Source organism: Anarhichas minor, unplaced genomic scaffold (genome assembly GCF_050575085.1).
Source record: "Anarhichas minor isolate MPS153535 unplaced genomic scaffold, ASM5057508v1 ptg000040l, whole genome shotgun sequence".
Lineage (NCBI taxonomy): Eukaryota > Metazoa > Chordata > Actinopteri > Perciformes > Anarhichadidae > Anarhichas > Anarhichas minor.
The window spans coordinates 14610097-14629294 of record NW_027466486.1 but is presented as its reverse complement, the minus strand read 5'-3'; the positions used below and the strand labels follow the sequence as shown (position 1 = coordinate 14629294).

The 19198-nt window shown below is 40.4% G+C and overlaps 1 protein-coding gene across 3 annotated transcripts in view; it reads right to left on the bottom strand.

The window, feature by feature from the left end:
- Positions 1 to 362: 362 nt before the first annotated feature.
- gabrb1 (gamma-aminobutyric acid type A receptor subunit beta1) overlaps positions 363 to 19198 on the bottom strand; it is a 45765-nt gene continuing 26929 nt past the window's right edge. Inside the window, exons 4-9 of one of the 3 annotated variants that reach the window (XM_076108552.1) lie at positions 18828 to 19048; positions 12084 to 12166; positions 6518 to 6661; positions 5699 to 5851; positions 1347 to 1600; positions 363 to 704 (exon numbers count right to left, since the gene is read on the bottom strand). In XM_076108552.1, the coding sequence (XP_075964667.1) occupies positions 363 to 704; positions 1347 to 1600; positions 5699 to 5851; positions 6518 to 6661; positions 12084 to 12166; positions 18828 to 19048 (1197 nt within the window). Of the gene's footprint in view, positions 705 to 1346; positions 1601 to 5698; positions 5852 to 6517; positions 6662 to 12083; positions 12167 to 18827; positions 19051 to 19198 lie in introns of all 3 variants that reach the window. The other 2 variants (XM_076108553.1, XM_076108554.1) reach the window with 2 other exon arrangements.

Below are 19198 nucleotides of genomic sequence, written 5' to 3'. Positions count from 1 at the left end.
CGTAATGTTGGAGTCACCAAAGTCTTTTCGGCATGTTTGACCTTAGAAATACCATACCTTTACTGTCTTAAATTCCATTATTCTTATCTATCTATTTTCTATAGATGAGTACAGGAAAAGTGAAAGGATTTTTAATAAATTATAACTCTGTTTTATATATATATATATATATATATATATGTATATATTTATATATTCAATTTTATTTACATTGTAAAGACATCCAGTACTACTCATTCCAAAACAGGATTTGTACAAATGGACTGAGCGCTCCTTAATTTCCATTGCTGTACAAGACCTAGGTAGCTTTTCTATCAAATCTTTAGCAGTGGCGCTGCCACACAGGCTCACTAACTGCCACCCTAATGGACATAGTAAAGCCAGTAGACCAGGTTGAAGAAGGTAAATGCGATTGGGAAGATGACACGAGACCACTTGTCTATGGCGTTGACATCCGTGAGGTCGGGGATCTTGACTTTGAGCTGCGAGGCCCTCCTCCGCAAGCGGCTCTTCTTGTTGCTCACTGGCCGGTCCATGGGCGGTCGCCCATATAGGTCTCGGCTTGTCATGGGCTTGCGGTACTGTATGCTGGCACTGTCATACGAGAACATGGTAGCCCGAGGGTCGTTGAGAACGCCCATCATGTCTGCTCCACTCATGTCGCTGGTTAGGTTGGTCAGGAGGATGTTCCCATGAGCATCAACCTGAGGAAGAAGGTTATCAGATTTCATTAAATTCATTTTGTAACCAAAACAATATATTGCAAAGTCAATTGGCAGCATCATATTTAGGAGAAATGCATGGGAATTTGAACATTGCGTTCCAGACTGCCCCATATAGGTAAATCCTTTTTTAGGCAATATTGTTTTTCAAACGATTTTAAAGGAAGCATATAGTGTTTTTTTTTAGTTTTAGGAGCTGGAAATAGGTGGAAGTAGAACAAAACTCCAGGTTAATAGCATCAGCATTTGAAACACTTGCATCCAACCATTTTTGAAACTTTCTGAAACCGACAGTCCAACTATCACGTCCACGTTATGCAGCGATGGGCCAGGCATACGGAGGTGTTACAGTGGGCCGGGTTTGTACCTCACTATTTGATTCTCGACACAACTACTTCTGTCAAATTTGGAGAGGTAAAACCTCCAGCAACACTTGTAGTATGCAGAAGAACATTATTGTTAGACCAACGCATTTGACTGCCATACATTTCTGCTCTTCTTTTCCATTGGGAGGCAGCCTTTTAATCCCACTTTTGGCTGGGAACCAAACACTTTTGCCTATTTACATGGTCAGACAACAGGCTCTATGATGTCATTAATCAAACAGTTAAGCCCCTTTCCCACCTGCACTTTGTTGCTCTCCATTCTATTCTTATGCTCGTTGTTGGACTTGGCAGCCTTTTCTGCCACCTTCTTCTGCAGGTGGGGACCTCGACCGAAGAAGATGTAGTTGACAAAGGCATACTCCAGCAAGGCCAGAAAGACAAACACAAAACATCCCATGAGGAAAATGTCAATGGCCTTGACGTAGGGGATCTTGGGAAGAGTCTCCCTAAGGTGGGTATTGATGGTGGTCATTGTCAGCACCGTGGTTATACCTGCAGACAAGCAGATGGGGAGGGAGGGGACGGTTAGAAGGAGGTCTTTCAGCAAGGCTGCATGCTGAGGGAACACCATAGCTGCAGAAGAAGAAGGCTTCCATAAGCTCGTATTACAAAACAACCATCATAAACATTCTGTGGCTGTTAAAAAGGATTTGGGATCATATCCAGTGACTCCGCGTTTATGACACATTTGTGCTTTCAAAACATTCCCAATCACCATGACATTCACCAGCATTCTCTTTTCTCTTTAAGTAGTCGTGTGGCTCGGGGGTATGCTGGTCAATTGGTTGTTCAGTCCACCACTTTAGTCTAGACTGAAATATGACACACAAATTGGCATAGAATTTTGTAGAGACATTCAAGGTCAATGTATCTTAATGACTTTGGTGATGCCCTGACTTTTCATCTAGTTCCACCACCAGGTTGAATTTCTTTTTGGCTCAGATTGAAATTAGGGATGCACCGATACATGTACAAACATTGGGTATCAGTTTTTTTAATTTTAAATATTTCTTTTAACTGTCAATACCCCAACAGCAAAGCACTATGCTCTGTTTCAATCAGGAAAACACAATATTGAATGTTAATATTGAATGTCAGCAACAGCATCATGTTGCATATTCCATTTGTTACAGTCAGAATGTGAGAACATCCGACGACAATAAAACGTTATTTAATGTTTTTCAAGTCATTGTTTAGAACTGTAATGGTATTATCAACTTCTCATATCAGTACTCGGTATCGGTAAAAGTGGTATTGGTGCATTCCTTTGAGATTACAACTATTGGACGGATTTTCATGAAAGAGAGTAGAGACACTCATTTCTACCTGAGGAGAATTGTACTACTTCGATAATCAACCAACTTTTCATAAAGCGGCATCATCAAAAAAATACGTTGGTTTATGGTCCAAATACCTGCAAAACTAGTCATCTTCCCATCAGCCGCCGACAAAACACAAACAAACGCAGGACTTTCATCCATGAGACCACTGTTTTTGCCTCGTGCGAAACTAAAAGTAGCCGTTGACTTTCTGTCATTTCAGTCCTGAGTCGTTAGTCACTTGGTAGATGGGGTCCCTAGAGCGTTTTAGTTTGAAGGTAAGGCCACTGACCAGATGTCGGTGTTTGACGAGTTGGTAGTGAGAATGTGTTGGAAACAACAAGAGGAAGCTGACACTTCTGTTTGAGGTCATCTTTGCTCAAAACAACCATGGATGACCAGTTTGACGAAGCTCAAGCTGAACATGTTGACAAGTGTTGGTATATTTATGAGACTTCGTCACCTCATCATTCAGACAGGAATGCAATTGAAATGCTTGGAATGAAATTTCAACTGCTCTCCCCGCAGATTAAAAAATGTCAAAAGAAAGTTACTTTACTGATGTACATACAGTATGTCCTCAACACTAACTCCACCGAACAAAGCCATCGACACTACCACACTGCATGGAGAGTAGGAATGGGTATCGTTATAATTTCATCATTACTAGTACAATACTGCTTAGCGGTTTGGTTCCTTATCGATACTCTTATTGGTTCCTGTTGATTATATTGTGAGAAAAAAAGACAATTAATTAAAAAAACAATCAACATTGCTTTATCATTCTTGTATGTCAGCAAATAGTCTTTCTTGAGCAGCAATACAAAAAGTTCCAAAATATTTAAAACACCCTCTCAGCTAAACAATTAGCTAAGTGATTAGCTTTCATTAATTAAGTTTAGGGTTATCGGTGTGTGTGTCAGGGTAAAGCACAAAGACAGGCAAAGAGACATCCACACCACTACGCAGCTTGGAGACGGGTCTAAAATAATTTAAAACTGAAGGATCTAAAGAGGGCTTCTTTGAAAGTGGATAAACAGTAGCATGTTTAGATTCAGAAGGGGAAATACCAGTTGACAGAGAGCAGTTAATAATGGCAAAAATGTCTCGACCAACCATCTGAAATACAGCTTTTAAAACCAAGTGGCAAAGAAGTCTGAAGGGCAAGTGGATGATTTTAAAAGTGCAACAGTGCGTTCCAAGGTTGACAGAGAGATTTGGCTAAAATGGGTTAGTGGTGAAGGTGGGCAGGAGTCAACATCAAGTTCAGTATTAAACTGCTCAGGAAACTCCTCACATCTCTCTGGGGTTGAATCAACCGACTGTCTAGGCCTGGGAAGAGATTATTCCATTCCAGTTTCGTTCTGCCTTGTCTCTTTAAGTTCCTCACATCTTCATTGTACCATGGCAGAAAATAAGGTTTCAACTTCTTACACCTGAGTGGATCTATGGAATCTAAAATGTTTGTGCAGGAACTGTTAAAAGCACAGAGAAGCTGCTCTACAGTGAGGCCAAACTCTTCACGGATATTGAAAGGTGTGTGTGATTCAGTAAAAGCGTGGCAGAAGCAAGGAACAGAGAGTGAATTTAGGGGGCGAGGGCGGATCACTGTGGGGAGTTTGTGATCGGGAGAGAAGAGTGGAACGTTGAAAAGCACTGCCTTCGTCATGGCTCGGTTGCTTTCACAAATTGGGTCAAATTAAAAGAATGTAAAAGTTTAATAAAATCAGAAGTAAAGGAGGAGGAAGAGATGCATATTAAAGTCACCAAGAACAAGAACTGTACCATAATGTGACATAATGAATATTTCCTACAAACCTTTATTTTCCTAGTTAGCTAAGACAAGCACTTCCTGCCAGCTTTTATTCTATAAGTGCCTTTTTATGTTTCGGGTCCGTTATTTTGAGCCCCTTCTGGCGAAACCGGAAGCGGATACAAATCTAGTCTGAGAGTAGTAACTTCACTTCATGACTTTGCATGAAAAAAGTACGATAATTGATAATTCTTTCAAGATATTCCTCTGCAATAAGGGTTGCTTCATTAACGGTTAAGCACCTAGCTGGAACGGGAACAAGGTATTGTGTTTTATGACTATGTTTAGTGACCTTCTATCTTAATTAACCTGTGAAAGGGTGATGAAATGTGTTACTGTTTCAACTAGATGCTAATGTTAACTTAATAGATATGGCTAAATTGCTATGCTGTAATTTTAAGCTAATGCTAAATTTCAGTCTTTACATGTGCTTTTGAGAAGTATATATGTGAGAAAATGTTCTGATTAATGCCCACATGTATAGTTGAACGTAATTTAATGAATGTTTGTACTCGTAAGAGCTCATCTATGTTTTATCTTTTCCGTAGCTCCTATGGTTATTTCCCTTAAGAGAAAAGTAAATTTATGTTCATCAAAATAAGGATGACGGTTGAACAACAATAAAGGCCTCTGGAAACATCAGCAGGCTTAACCATTGTCTGGCTGGGACCTAACATCAAGTAGACAGAATTGAGCAGTTTCAACCGAGGGGATGAGGTTGTTTCTGTGTGGACTGTGTGAATATTTTGTTTTGGGATTGCGCATTACCTTTTAGTGATCTAACAGGAATGAGGGAACCTTTCTGTATCCTTAAAGTCACAGCTATCACATTTGGTCCCCTGTGGGGACAATAAAGTCAGTCCATCCATCCATCCATCCATCTAAATAAAGTCTCAAGAGTACTAACTCAAGTGTTTACAATCCTGCAAACAATTTCTGCATGAATCTGGTGATCATGTTGAAAGAATTTTTGTGAAACTGGAGAGAGCCAGGAATCAAACCTGACACTGAGACTATGTGGAACAACGGACCTGATCTACTTTGCTACTACTGTTAAGTCTTTTTTTGTTTGTTAAACACATACAGTAAAGTTACTGAGCATACTGAATGACTAGCAGATCTGGTATAAAAAGTGTAGATGGATATTTAGCAGTTAATATTGAACACTGTTGTGGTGACTAATCCCTATTAATAGAGGCCACATTTCTATCGGACATTTTGATCTGATAACGGAACGAGATGAAAAGTCACCAAAGTTATTTGGATTTATCGCCTGGGGACCATGAATGTCTGTAAAACAAATGTCGTGGCATTCCATGTGATAGTAGTTGTGACACAGTCTGGACCAATGTAGTGGACTAACAAGACTCAGTGCCTACAAGAGTCATGCCACTAACATGACTAAAACTCATACCAGCAAACATAATTGCTCAAGTAAAGAATTGAAAAGTCACAGACCTAAGGCTACTCTGGCAGCCGACGCATCATAGTTGATCCAGAAGGAGACCCAGGACAGGATGGTGATCAGGGTGGAGGGCATATAGGTTTGCAGGATGAAATAGCCAATGTTCCTCTTCAGCTTAAAGCTCAGGGACAGACGTGGATAAGAGCCTGTTACACACAGGGTTACAGATATGTATTCAGATTCATAAGAACGTTGTTAATATAGTGCAACAAATCAATGAAATATAAACTATGATGTACAGTCAGAAAGACAACAGTCTCCGGGATCAATCACTTCAAATAAAACACAGCTGTTGATATTAACCTGCACTTAAGTTGATTTTGGAGCAGACAGACGGGCCAGTGCGGCAGCTTGGGGATGATTGCTGGTAACATGCATTTTTATGAGCCATGAACAATCACTATTTCATCACAGAAACAGCTAAATCTACGTAAATGAAAACTGTGTGAATTCGATGAATGAAAACACGGGATGACAAAGAACAGGAGGAGACTAAAGAGAGGTTTAGGGGGCTGGAGTCCACAGAGTAACTGGCTTTGTCTTGACACAATGTCTCAGCCATCAACATATAAACCTGGATCTCTGTAAAAATACACAGTGGAGACAAAGTTGTAACGATTCTTTCAATGCATTGGACTTAATTAGTAAATGAAAACAGTATTAGGTCAAAAAGAAAGAAAAGAAAGTGGAATGACTCTGTCTCTGAATGTACCATACAATATCCCACCAATTATTGTACAACAAATTTCATTCTTTTTTTACTAAAAAGCACCGGTGAAAAGAGTTGAGCTGATACCATATGACTCTGTTACCTGTGGCAAACACAGCTTTCTTGGACTGGGTTTGGTAGTCCATGATGGAGAACTGGGGCAGTTCAATGTTCTCCACCCCAGTGACCGAGCCTGCGTTGCTTCCTCCCTGCCAGTAGAATTCAATGTCGTCAGTGGTGTATCCATCTAAGAGAGGCAAGGGAATACAACAAGTTAAACCTCAACTGAAACACGGGGACAAGCACATTGGGATTCAGGCACAATGCAGTGAACGGAATGCCATCATGAGTGGACACTGACAGCGAAAGACGCTTTCACACCAGCCGTGTTTAGTTTGGAATTCAGAAGCGTTGTCTCACTTTGGTACCCGGACAGGTGAGAATGCTGTTATCACAGCTGTTTACATATCTGGTCTACCTGACAGAGTTCGTGTTGGAGAAATTGGTTGGGTTTCTCTTTACAAACAAACTGCGAAACCTACGGGTGAAAGATTCCGATGTTGTTGCTGATGGCAGTGACAGAGCTGTAAATAAGCAGGTCAAATAAGTGGATGAAAGCAAGCGTGGAGTTATGACGACGTTGGGGGCCTATGAATACAAAGTATGACTTTATGAAATATTTCTTGGATTGTCACAAACAAAAAAACTCAAATTTACAGCAAGAGAAACCTTCTCAAAATCTACACTGTAAAAACTCTTTTACTTTTAGATTTGACAGCTTTTCCTGTTTTGTAAAAATATATGAAAATATCCCAAGAATACAAAAGTAGAGAATGAATTTAGATGTCAAATGTATAACATGTTTTGTCACGGTTACAGATTTGTCACAACATTATTATTTTCTTAAAGTAAATTTAGTGTTTAGCATAAAAAGATTGTTAAAACTGTAAAAAATATTCATGCAAACAGAAAAGTCTTTTTTAGATTTCTTTGTTAGTTGACAGACATTGTGTTTAATTATGGAACAAAAATGTTGAATAAATGTATTTTATTAGTGTATACTAGCTTCAAGCATTGATAAACTGTTAAAATACAGTTTTTATCATTGAAAAGATACATAATTCCTGTAATTTCACAGATGGTGACTTATTCTTTCAGATCTATATCTTAAAAAATTTTGATTAACATAGTAAATAATTGACAAAAACTGGTAAAAATACAGAAAGGAAATGAAATTTGAAATAGTTATTCTGTTTTTTTGTATGGATGTATTGTTAACTGACTGGTATTTAAGACTTAAACAAGGTTGAAGAAGGAAAATTGCCTGCCAAATTATAGGTTTATATGATGATATAATGTAGGACCACATCAGGTAGTCCTGTCCACAGGAGCAACGGTGGGCAACCACATGAAAGCCGGAAAAGACAAGGATTAATGAGACTGCCAGCAACGCCATTTCCCACACAGGACACAACGGAATCAAGAAAATTGGGCGGATGTACGAAAAACATTTCCCGTATAAGTATCATTTGTCCTGCCAAAATGTTATCTTGACCCAGACGAGGACAAGAGAGCATGACATAATGAGGAGACCAGATGTGCTTTGTTAGTGGCTCAATCGATGGGATTTGATTGGTGGAAAGTGACATAAGGGGCTAAATTTAAACTATAAGAGTAAGACGTAAGAACTAACACATCGGATTTGTGGTACTACCACTACTACGTCTCTTCTCGTCATTTCTGCCACGACAGAACCCACACACAAAAAAACCCCGCCATACAATCGAGGCAAAGCCAGAGGACAGAATACCACTTATAGACCAGCTTGGCAGGATCTTCATTCCAAAGGAACCAGTGGTATAAACAGCTGTCATTTATACCAGGTAAGAAGGGGCAATGCAAGCTGTATCTGGTCAGAGTACCCATCCCTCTGGCTGGGGAGGATGTAGGACACAGCCCTTGCACCCTTGTCAGGGCAGTTGCTACAGCTGCCATCGTGATAATGGAAGGAGATAATGTATCCGGCCCAGGAAATGCAACTGGAGGAAGCCATATGGTTCCAACACCATCAGATTGCTGGTGGCTTACCACTGCCATGAGTCGAAGAGCGGCCACAACCCAAGAAGGTCAGATCTCTGGAACACCAGTCATGCCGTGACCACTACAGTGGCGCAGAAGTGAAAATAGCTTGGCGAGTGTCCAAATGCCCTCTATCAAATTTTAGGAGCTTAATTACAGTTATACAGATAAAGTACTGGGCTTTATGTTCGTGAGGCTTAAGCAACAGTAATGACAGATGTAATATTTGACCAAAATCTCCGTGCACGCTACGTTTTGTTGAATTCTGTCTCGAAAATACATTCAAATCTTCAACAAGAAATGATAGTAACAGTGAAATGTTCCTGGTCCAAAAAAAAACAAATCAGTGAGACTGATGAAGCAGGAACTAGGCCTCTCCTCTTTCTGTTCAGCTGCTGAACATATTCAAGTTTCCCATAGGCTGAACTGAAACAACAATAAAGTCTCTCTCCAGGCTGTGTTTACAGCCAGAAGCAGAGTGAAACAGAACCCCGCTGCCCTCTCAGTAATTAGAGCAATTTAATTGGGCTAGCTAGTCTCTCTCTTATGATTCTCCATCTGATCTAAAGGCAGCAGAAGGTTTTTTTGGGAATTAGCTACATCTCATTACTGGAAGGGCCTCATTATGATTTTATCCTCTGTTTTTTTTCCGTCTCATCCACTTAATGTAGGCTATGTGAGAAGATTATTTTAAAATGTCGGTATACTTGTAATGGACAAAAATCATTAGACCTAGGTATGGTTTAGCTGCAGACATGTTTCATTATTATCAATGCATTACTTTTATTCAAATGCCTACACATCGGCAAGATTTAAATAGTCAGTTCAGTTCTGCGATAATGTCGGTTTGTGTTTTAAAATCCGCTATACAATAACTATTCTCACAGAAACATCCCAGAGAGAGCAGTTTGTGTTCATGTTTTGTTTTTTGCGCATAGTGAACGGAAAGGTAATATTTATGAATAACTTTAAAGGACAGTTTCATAACCTTATTCACCATTAAGTATTCATGAGGAAGTGCACAGAGTTTCTTTTAATAGCCTATATATTATTTACAAACAGATTCCAATATGCCATGACATGTTGGATAGTGATGACATTCATTTTAAACAGGGCATGTATGGCCCTATTATTATTTTGGGTACGTAGTGAGAAACACATTCCTCCTACTGTGGAGTTGGCTGGGTTGAGGTTCTGTATCCTATTGGCTTTGCCCTCTAAAAGGTGTCACTATTGGATCCATCACCACACGCATGCACAGCTGTGCAGATTCATTTTGCGCCCCAGTTGCATCTGCACTTGCAACATATAACAGCTGTGCGATCGTAGTTCTTCTACCAATTTTTCATCAGCGTCAAGCGGTCAAAGACTAAAGACGATGGAGAGGTCTAGCGGTGTCTGTTGGTGTACTGGCAGACGGATATGCTACATGCAGCTTTCAAGTTCTGTGCTCGCTGGCTTACGGAGGAGCTGTGGCTAAGAGAGGAGGACTTTACGGTGCTTTGTGTTGAAGGTGGCGGACAGCAGCTTGGAAGACAATCAGGATACTTTGCACCCACACAGTGGTGATGGTGCTATCAGCGGCGCTACAATGTCTGCAAGCCATGTCTTTGTCCCCCTGGGACTCCTCCACAAAGAGAACAATCCAGAGGTGGTTTTGAGGCCTCTGTCTCAATCCAGTTTGGCACAAATGCTGACCATCCTTCCCTAACTGCAGTCAGACCTGACATTCTGGAAACAAAAACCCTGTGTCTTCCATCGTCAGGAGAGCGAGTTACACATATCGGCGTTCACGGACGCATCCCCCTCTGGATGGAATGGGAGATGCCAGTTTTAAGTTGTGAGGGAATTGGGGAATCCTCCATCCCACCACAAAGGCTGTCTGGAGTCAGTCATGGCACTAAAAGTACTGCAACATCGGATAACAAACATGTCACGCGAGGACAAGCAGAAAGGTGTGCACTCAGCCCTGCTGCTTAAAATAGCCTGGAGCCTGCTGCTGTGGTCACAGAGACACTTCCTCTACCATGAGAGTGGTGGAAATCCCTGGACTACAGTACCTCGCTGCAGACGTATTGTCTCGCGGAGGTCCATCCCTCAACAACCCTCCATTAGGAGTGGATGACTTCTCTCACAGACTGTGGCCCAGAGTTGTTTTTACTTTATTTGTATATAGATAAATAAACAACGGGGGATGAATTTGATCAAATAGGGGTGCTATGGAGATTGACTCGCTATTGTTCTGTAAATCAACAGAGGAGATTTTAAATGAATTAATGAATAAATGACAGTACCCTCGTTCCCACCATTCCTCCTCGTCTGGACCGGGCACTCTGCACATTGCTTTTATGTCCATACGGCTTATGAGCTGCTGCGTCGTTATGAATCATCAATATGAATCAACCAGATAACCGGATAAGTAGAGGGCAGAGGAGGGTAAGGGCAAGAAAAAGTCACGGTACGCCAAAGAGTAACAATCAGAAGTGTCGGTACTACGTACTGGTGAGTACCGGCCCACTTTGAGCCTCGGGTTGTCATGTTTGAGCTCTGTTCTAACTGAAACAAAGTCAGGGGAATCTTCGATGCATTGGTGGTGAACTTGCTTGACAACATATAACAAAGACAACCTTGACGTTACTCGATGTTGCAGTGACCATAAACCTTAAACCTGGTGCAGGCTGTGTGTTCACGTCTGTACAATTCCAACATTTAGGTGCTTTCATACCAAACCTGTTTAATGCAGTTCAAAATCTTACTTAAGTAAAATTAAAACAATATTAGCATTAAAATATACCTAAAGTACAAAAAGTAAGTAGTAGTTATTTCATTATGGACAATGGCCCATTTCATATGATTGCATTATTTAATTATAGTTATTGATGCATTTATGTGTTTATCACTTACATGTTGCATCTGGTAAAGGTTAGATAACTACTTTATACAGTATACTGCTGGGTGGCTTAACCTATAATAATATAGTATATATTCATACAAAATATAAATAAACGAAGTAACTCGTAACTAAAGCTTTGTAATATGTAATATGTTATATGTATTGTTATTTGTAGTGGAAAAAAATTACATTATTTGGTGGAGCAGAAGTATAAAGTAGCATAAAATGGAGATACTACTGAGTACAGTACTAGGACGTCAAAATTGTACTCAGGTACAGTATTGTGTAAATGCACTTAGTTACATTACACCACTGAAAATCAGGGTTTATTCTAGTAAACATATTAAAGGTATAACAATTGATAAACTAAAGGGAGACAAACTAAATGTACGTTCCAGTAACTACTGTAAGTCTAAGAAACATACAGTGAAAACCATGGCCTCAAACAAAGAAGTAAACTCCTTTGTGTACTTCAGTTGGTTTATGTATTTTGTGAAAGAAGCATCATCTCATGGTGACACACTGCAACTTAATAAATGGGCATGTTTATCGTGAAATCTATACACAAAACTGTAAGTTGGCTAGGAACTGCCTGGGAGAGGAACATCTAGGTGGCTGCATCTCTATGACCATTCATACACACACACACACACACACACACACACACACACACACATAAAACAAACTTGCCACTTACAGCTCTCAATCTCCAAGGTGCAGTTCTGCTCATCTAGTGGGTATCTGCGCAGGTCCATCATGCAGGCAGCTGTCGTGGTGATCCTGAAAGAAACAAAAGAAGATTTCCAGTCATATACTGATATCTGAAGAAAAAGCCATCATGAGCAATAACACACTGTGCCTTTACACTACATTACCTCCACAACTAGAAATCCTCACTTAGTAGAAGCACAAATGGGCAATTCAGTCCACACATTACACATCCAGCATTCAAGTTTCATGAGAGAATAAACTTGAATTTCCTAATGCCTGGGGAAAACCCTCGACTCCATAAGAGAACGAGTCCATTGCCTGCTCACTCCTATAAATTAATCAGGGGGGTTAATGTTTGGTTTACTTAAAATACATGCCTTCGTTAAGTTAAAAAGTCTACCTAATTTTGTCTCTTGTTTTCTGTACAAAATATTTATGTGTCTAAACATAAAACATTCCCTTTAAGTGAATTAGGATTGAGATTGATTGAGATACTTCTTACATCCAGATGGTGGCAGTAATGCAACACCAGCTGCCGGAATACCCCAAAGAAGAAGAAGATCAAGATGCTTTAGATTCCCTCCATAACTTGAGTTCATTTTGGCCAACAAGTTGCTGTTGGTCTTCGTTTTAAGACTTTTAAGAGGTAAGTGGACATTTATAGTCTATGGCAGGGGTGGGCAATTATTTCCCCCCCGGGGCCCCATGGGTAACGGGGACTGTTGTGGAGGGCCGGACCGATGGACTGAACTCAGTCCTGCTCTATATTATTCCACCTCTTTATAAAAAGCAGTACATTGTATAGTTTTGATGAGCTGTGAGTGGTAAGAGTAAATATTATGATCAGTGGTGGAATATAACAAACAAATAAGTATATTTGCTTAAGTACTGTACTTATGTACAAATTCAAGGTACTTTACTTGAGTATTTCCATTTTATTTTTGTACTTCCACTCCACTACATCTCAGAGGGGAATATTGTACTTTTAACTCCACTACATATGTCTGGCAGCTTTAGTTACTAGTTACATTACAATTTTTCAAACCCTTGCGACTACCCAAACTGAACAACAGTGTATTTATACAGGAACAATGATCAAAAATATATACATATGTAATATCTATATGTAATAGTGAAACACTGACAGGGATCATGTTTCTGATCAATTTGTACTTTTATTACTATTGTTTGTTGTCCAATGACCTCATTTTCTGTTTGTCAGTTCAGTGTGAGAACTGTAGTCCGTGTTGGGCTTAAACGAGTGCACTGAAGTCAGGTTGAATGTGTGAGGTGAGATGTGAAGGACAGCTGACAGCTGATCGTCAGTGAGAGAGGATCTGTATCTGGATTTGTTAAACTTCATCACGGAGAATGTTTGTTCACAGATGTAGGTCGATCCAAAGAGAACCAACATCTTCTGAGCATGTTGCTTTTGCAGCTTAGCTAGCAAAGCCTCAGAGGTCCGTGTCCGCTCTCCTCCAGCCGACGATGGGATAGCGATCAAGACTGTACAAGTTATGCATGATTTGGGAGACATTGCCTCTGCATGTGCACTCTTAATGGGTGTAGTATATGCTCTGAAGTTATCGTCAGGAAACTGGAAATCCTTCAGACGCTCTTCCTTCAACTGGATGCTTGTAGACTCTCAACGAAGGTACAGATGCTCATTGATTGGTTACAGAATGTTCTGTGGAATAGGCACATTTGGGCTGGAACTAAACAATATGTTAATCTGTTTGATAATTGTTGACAGTTGAATGGATATTTTTGCTGACTTTTAACACCAAAAACTGCAAGGAAGATGGATTTTCAAAAATCGATTCTTAGATGCATCGCGATTCTCTCAACGATTATGACTCGATGCAGAAAACTCAATCGTAAATTTCAAACTCAAATCTTTTAAGAGTTAAGAGAAGATTAATTCCAAGATCAAGAATGTACTTCAACAGCCACAGTTAAAGTATTTAATTACTGCAGCACACAGAGAGGTAACGTACTACACATCCAACCCAGAGGCATACAACCACTGTGACACCCGATCAGCAGGACTCTCTAGAATGAGTGGATGTTTTTTTTTTTACAACACGGTTCAGTGGATGGTTATATTTGTACTTGACGTAGACAGGTCGTAAATGAACTTGACATGTATCTGTATTATGTGCATCTCTGATAAAGAGTCCGTCCAGTTGCTGAATGTGGCAGTGGTTTGGATTTCTGCTCATCATGGCTGTGCAGAGCTCAGTGCTGCAGACATTTTGTACATGAACATATTTTGAGCACTTATTGGAAACTATGCTGTGAAGTAAGTGTGCACAAGCAAACCTTTACTGGAGAGAGAAAAGAGACGACACGCGTGACTTCTGAAGCCCAGAAACTGGTTATGCTCTTCCTTGATCATCTCTCTTCACTCTGTGACTGTCCAGCTACACGCATATTTTAGCTATTAATATTTCAAGACGTAAAAAGCCCCTCAAGACATGAATATTTATTATTTTCTTACCTGGAAATGCATTAGGGAGATGAATTATAAAGCAGGTGCAGAGAGTGTGGACGGCCAGTAAAAATAGCGTTTCAGGTCAGGAAGGACTGACGTTGCAGTTCAGCTGTTCCATAATGGCAAACATTCAGTCGGCACTGAACCTACTTTGCTACGTGTTTGAATCAACCAAAAAATCAGTCAGTCACAAAGTCACACACAAATTGCTTGTGTGTCCACATAAGTACCTGAATCATTCTCTGAAAGCTTCATTCAAAACGCCCTTCACTTTAACGAACAACTCCCACAGATGTCATGACATCAACACCAAATTCAGTCAGTGCTATCTCAAGAGCTTGATCATGAAAAATTATCAAAAACCTCAGTTTTTATAACGATGGAATTTGGAAAGCAAATGTATCACATGTAGACTTAAAAAAGGTCTCTTGGAGCATGCTCTAAACCCAACAGGAAGTGGGCCATTTGCCATTTTGAGGCGCTGTACTTCAACAGACTAAATAATTGTAAATAGTCCAGATAAATAATTCATCAGATAAACCCTCAATCTTTGGTCTGTACAATCTAAAGACCTTTGACCGATGAAAAGTTATTAAAGGATTGAGGTTTCAAGAAACGGTGTTGCCTTGGGGTGGCGGCCATTTTACATGACTCGCCATTAAACAACAAGATGTTGTAGCTCAACTGTACAAACTTGAAATGCTAGCATTTATTTTAAAGTTAATTCACACTATTTACTGCCTCTCACGTTCTCTGTGACTCCTCGTTCTCCTGACAATTTACTTACAATAAATACACCCTCTTCAATTGATCTCTGTGTTGAGTTTACGTCATTGTGTATTTGAATTATAGAAATATGTCTCAAACAGAACAAAAATGTAAGCAAAGTGTTTCTTTTCAATAATATATGTATAGAATAATGCTCTGTTTTTACACTACAATTAATGATAGAACATATTGAGCCTACAGGTTCCACTGTATAAATCAAAGAACTATGTATCTCTGCGGTAATAACAGTTTAAATTGGATCAGGAGAGATTTTGGTTGTGTTGAACAGCATCATGCTAATCCTATACTGGGCACAGTATCGATTATCTGCTGTTCCTCTCTCATCTCGATCACCTTCTCTCTCACGATTTTGTAGTAACAACAAGATCCTCCACTTCACCACGTCAACACCTATACGCACATGAACACGCACTCAAGCAATGACGACGAACAGATGAGCAGGTCGGTTGTCTTAGCGTTGCACGATATCTTTTACACACCAAATTCAAGTTAAACACAGAGGTCTGCACCTCTGTGACCACAATGGTGGATACGACCAAATCAGCGTTATGTGAGAAACATCATCCGATTTATCTTAAATTCATATTGTGGGGTCTACAATTAGTATTAATATACATAATGCATGTTTAGCGCATGTTCTCAAGCACCACACAATGGACACAGGAAGTGGTGAAAAATGTGCAATATGTCAATTCAAGTGCCACAGACTCCACAGTGGAAACAATGTCTTATTATGTAGTGTCCAATGGTCATGGAAATGCACGGCTGAGCCAATCGGCTTCCATCCAGTACACCTGACGTGCGCAAAGGTGCAAAGGGCCCGATCGTTGCTGCTTGCAGCTTTAATATCTTATTATTTTTCACAATGGCCACCAAAGCATGAGAAGTAAAATTAGCAACTGCTAATATTTATGAAGACATAAAAAACATCAAACGAGAAGAAAACGATGTGCTATATCCTGTTTTAAACAAATATTTCAGCCATTCCGTGTCTGAAGCAAGATCTAATAAATGAATGCTTGTTAACAATATTACTTATATGGTAATGTTATCATGCTATATATAATTCTTATTTATATACATCTTATGTATATGTGATGCTATTTCTATTTCTGTCTATAATGTCACAATTATATACATTCATATCGTTATAGGAAAGAAAAGATTATGAATGAGATCACATGTCATATGAAGGTTTCTTTAATATGAAAATCAAAGAATCACATTTTTTACATAAATGGCTGCATTATTTAAAAAGCCATTTTACTTAAAAGTTGTTGCATCTTTTTTCAGAATACGATGACTACACAAATAGATTCAACATTTTCCAAAAAACCTAGAACTGTACAGTAGAGCACTGTCTGCAGATTGCTCTCAGACTGGCTACGGCTACAACAAGCTCCACCATCAATCAGAGAGGAAGGCCACCTGTATGAAGGCAGAGAAGCAAACAATGTAAAGTGTTGCCAGGTTCTGTTACTGTTGCTGGTCAACAACACGAGCCAAAGCCGTTGTTGTGAACCAAACATAAATGAATAAAAAAAACGACCTGGGGGAGAGGGACCTGGTGGTCTGGAGCTTGTGGACGGGGGTCATGGGGTCAGGACTGTCCCACTGTCTTTCAAAGCGACAGTAACATTTGTTCAGCTCGTTTGCTAGGTGGAGGTCATTCATGGAGTGGGGGGGGGGGCTTTAGGCTTGTAGTTGGTGATCTGTCTGAGGCCTCTCCAGACAGAAGCAGAGTCACCTGCTGAGAGCTGGTGTTGCAGTTTCTCAGAGTACATTCGTTTAGCGTTCCTCACCGCCTTGCTAAACCTGTATTTTGACTCTTTAAACATGTCCTTGTCCCCACTCCTAAATGCCCGATCCTTTTGCAACCGTAGCTGTCTGAGTTTAGCTGTGAACCAGGGTTCGTCGTTGTTATAACTCACCCTGGTGCTTGTTGGAACACAGCTGTCTTCACAGAAGCTGATGTATGACGTCACAGCCTCTGTTTACTCATCCAAACTGCAGAGCTTTATTTTCTGCCTGTATGCAGCAATCAGATGGACCACAACAATGGTCAGAGTGTCCCAGTGCAGCACGAGGGGCGGCGTGATAGGCCCCGCTTATTGTGGTGTCACAGTGATCTCTGGTTGAGCATTTAATAAACTGTCTTGATTATTTCTCTCTCTCTGAAACACAGGATGCCTTTGAACTCAGAGGACTGAATTATTGACGGCGCCCGGCCCAGCGTTCCCTCAGTTACCTCCACACAGCTCACTTCATTGTAACTATGCTCTGCTGCAGAGGGCACGGCCCTGTGTACACTGCACCAGAAGAGGCTTCATAAATGATTTACCCGCTGTTTCTCCCTCAAAGACACTCCGGAGACGCAGACAGAGCAAAACACCAATGGAAGGTATTTGAGGTTTTCCATGCTAATAAGCTGCTACTAACTGAAAAGTTGTATTCTAATTAAGAATGGCTCTATTGTCGCCACTCTTTGTAAAAGCCAATCAGCTTTAAAAGATGAAGTTATGTAATCATTAATCATAAAAAAAGTTGTTGGACTTATTGCTTGAAAGAAACACTTTTTTTTCCTTATTTACCGATCATTACACAACACTTAGTTCCAACTTTGCAGTGTGACTTGCTGACAGGCACTATAATCAGTGACAGGACTCTCTTCTGCAGTGGTAACCAAACAGCGTGCTCTGAGGATGGGCAAAGGTTGCCGCAAGATGTGCTTATTATTCGCTATGGCAACGGCGGCGCATGAACATAGCAAAGGTGAAAGCTGATTCACAGAGGGTCCTGTTTTTAGTTTGCCCGATCGTAGACACTCAGTATCTGTGGTCCCCGTAGCGTTACAAAGCTTAAAGCTGAAAACAAGCCGGTAGTAGCCCCGGCAGGCTGTCCGGTCTCGGGAACGTTAAACTTAAGAGGTCTAGTACGTGTTGGCTGACATCATACTCCTAGTTTAAACGATTAAAACAGCTAAAAAGTTTAGCGTAAAATGTGGATAAAACTGGATAAAAATTGTCAATTTGTGAAAAAAGGGGAGCGGAGAAACAGACACGATGCCACACAATGCTAGTGCACATAACCTCTGAAATTGAATATGGAGTTCCTTTGGAATATTGCAAGGAGGAACATACGTTGCAGAATACAACAAAGGGTTAAACAATAAAAGGAAAAAAACATAAAAAGATGAAAAAAGATTATGGGAAAATCAAAAAGTCAAGCAGTGGAGCAAAGCCAAAAGTAGTGTGACGCGCTGAACACTATTTTGGGCCACCAACAGACTTTTGCAGGCCCTAGCAGGGACCTGGATACTAAAAGCAATAGCATCAATGCCACTACTTGCACTGTTGTCCGTTAACAACTGCTTACTCCTCTCATCCACCAAATAACTCATTAAGGACGTAGTCCAACAACTAAGTGAAGAGTAGAAACAGCTCTCACCTGAGACCGTAGAGCACAGTTCCATCAGGGTGCAGGCGAATCATCCGGTTCTTGACTGTCACCCCATGTACGAAGGACTTCTTGTCATTAATGAAGTAGGTGTCAGGGACCCAGAGCTGGTCTGCCACCCGGTTATCCAGAGTGAGATTGAGAGGAATGCCTGTGTAGGAGAGGCGCTTGTCTCTCCAGGACTGCTGGAAGTACATGGTGATGGTGTAGTCCTGTGGGAAAAAGAAAGGGAGATGTTAGCACATCAACATGAATGGGCCAATGGCTCATGGATCTCTCCTGCCCTGTGCAATTTCCTTTATTGTTTGATTTCTTCTACTGCTGTTCTCACTGCGTCAGATATCGCAGTTTGATCAGTACTC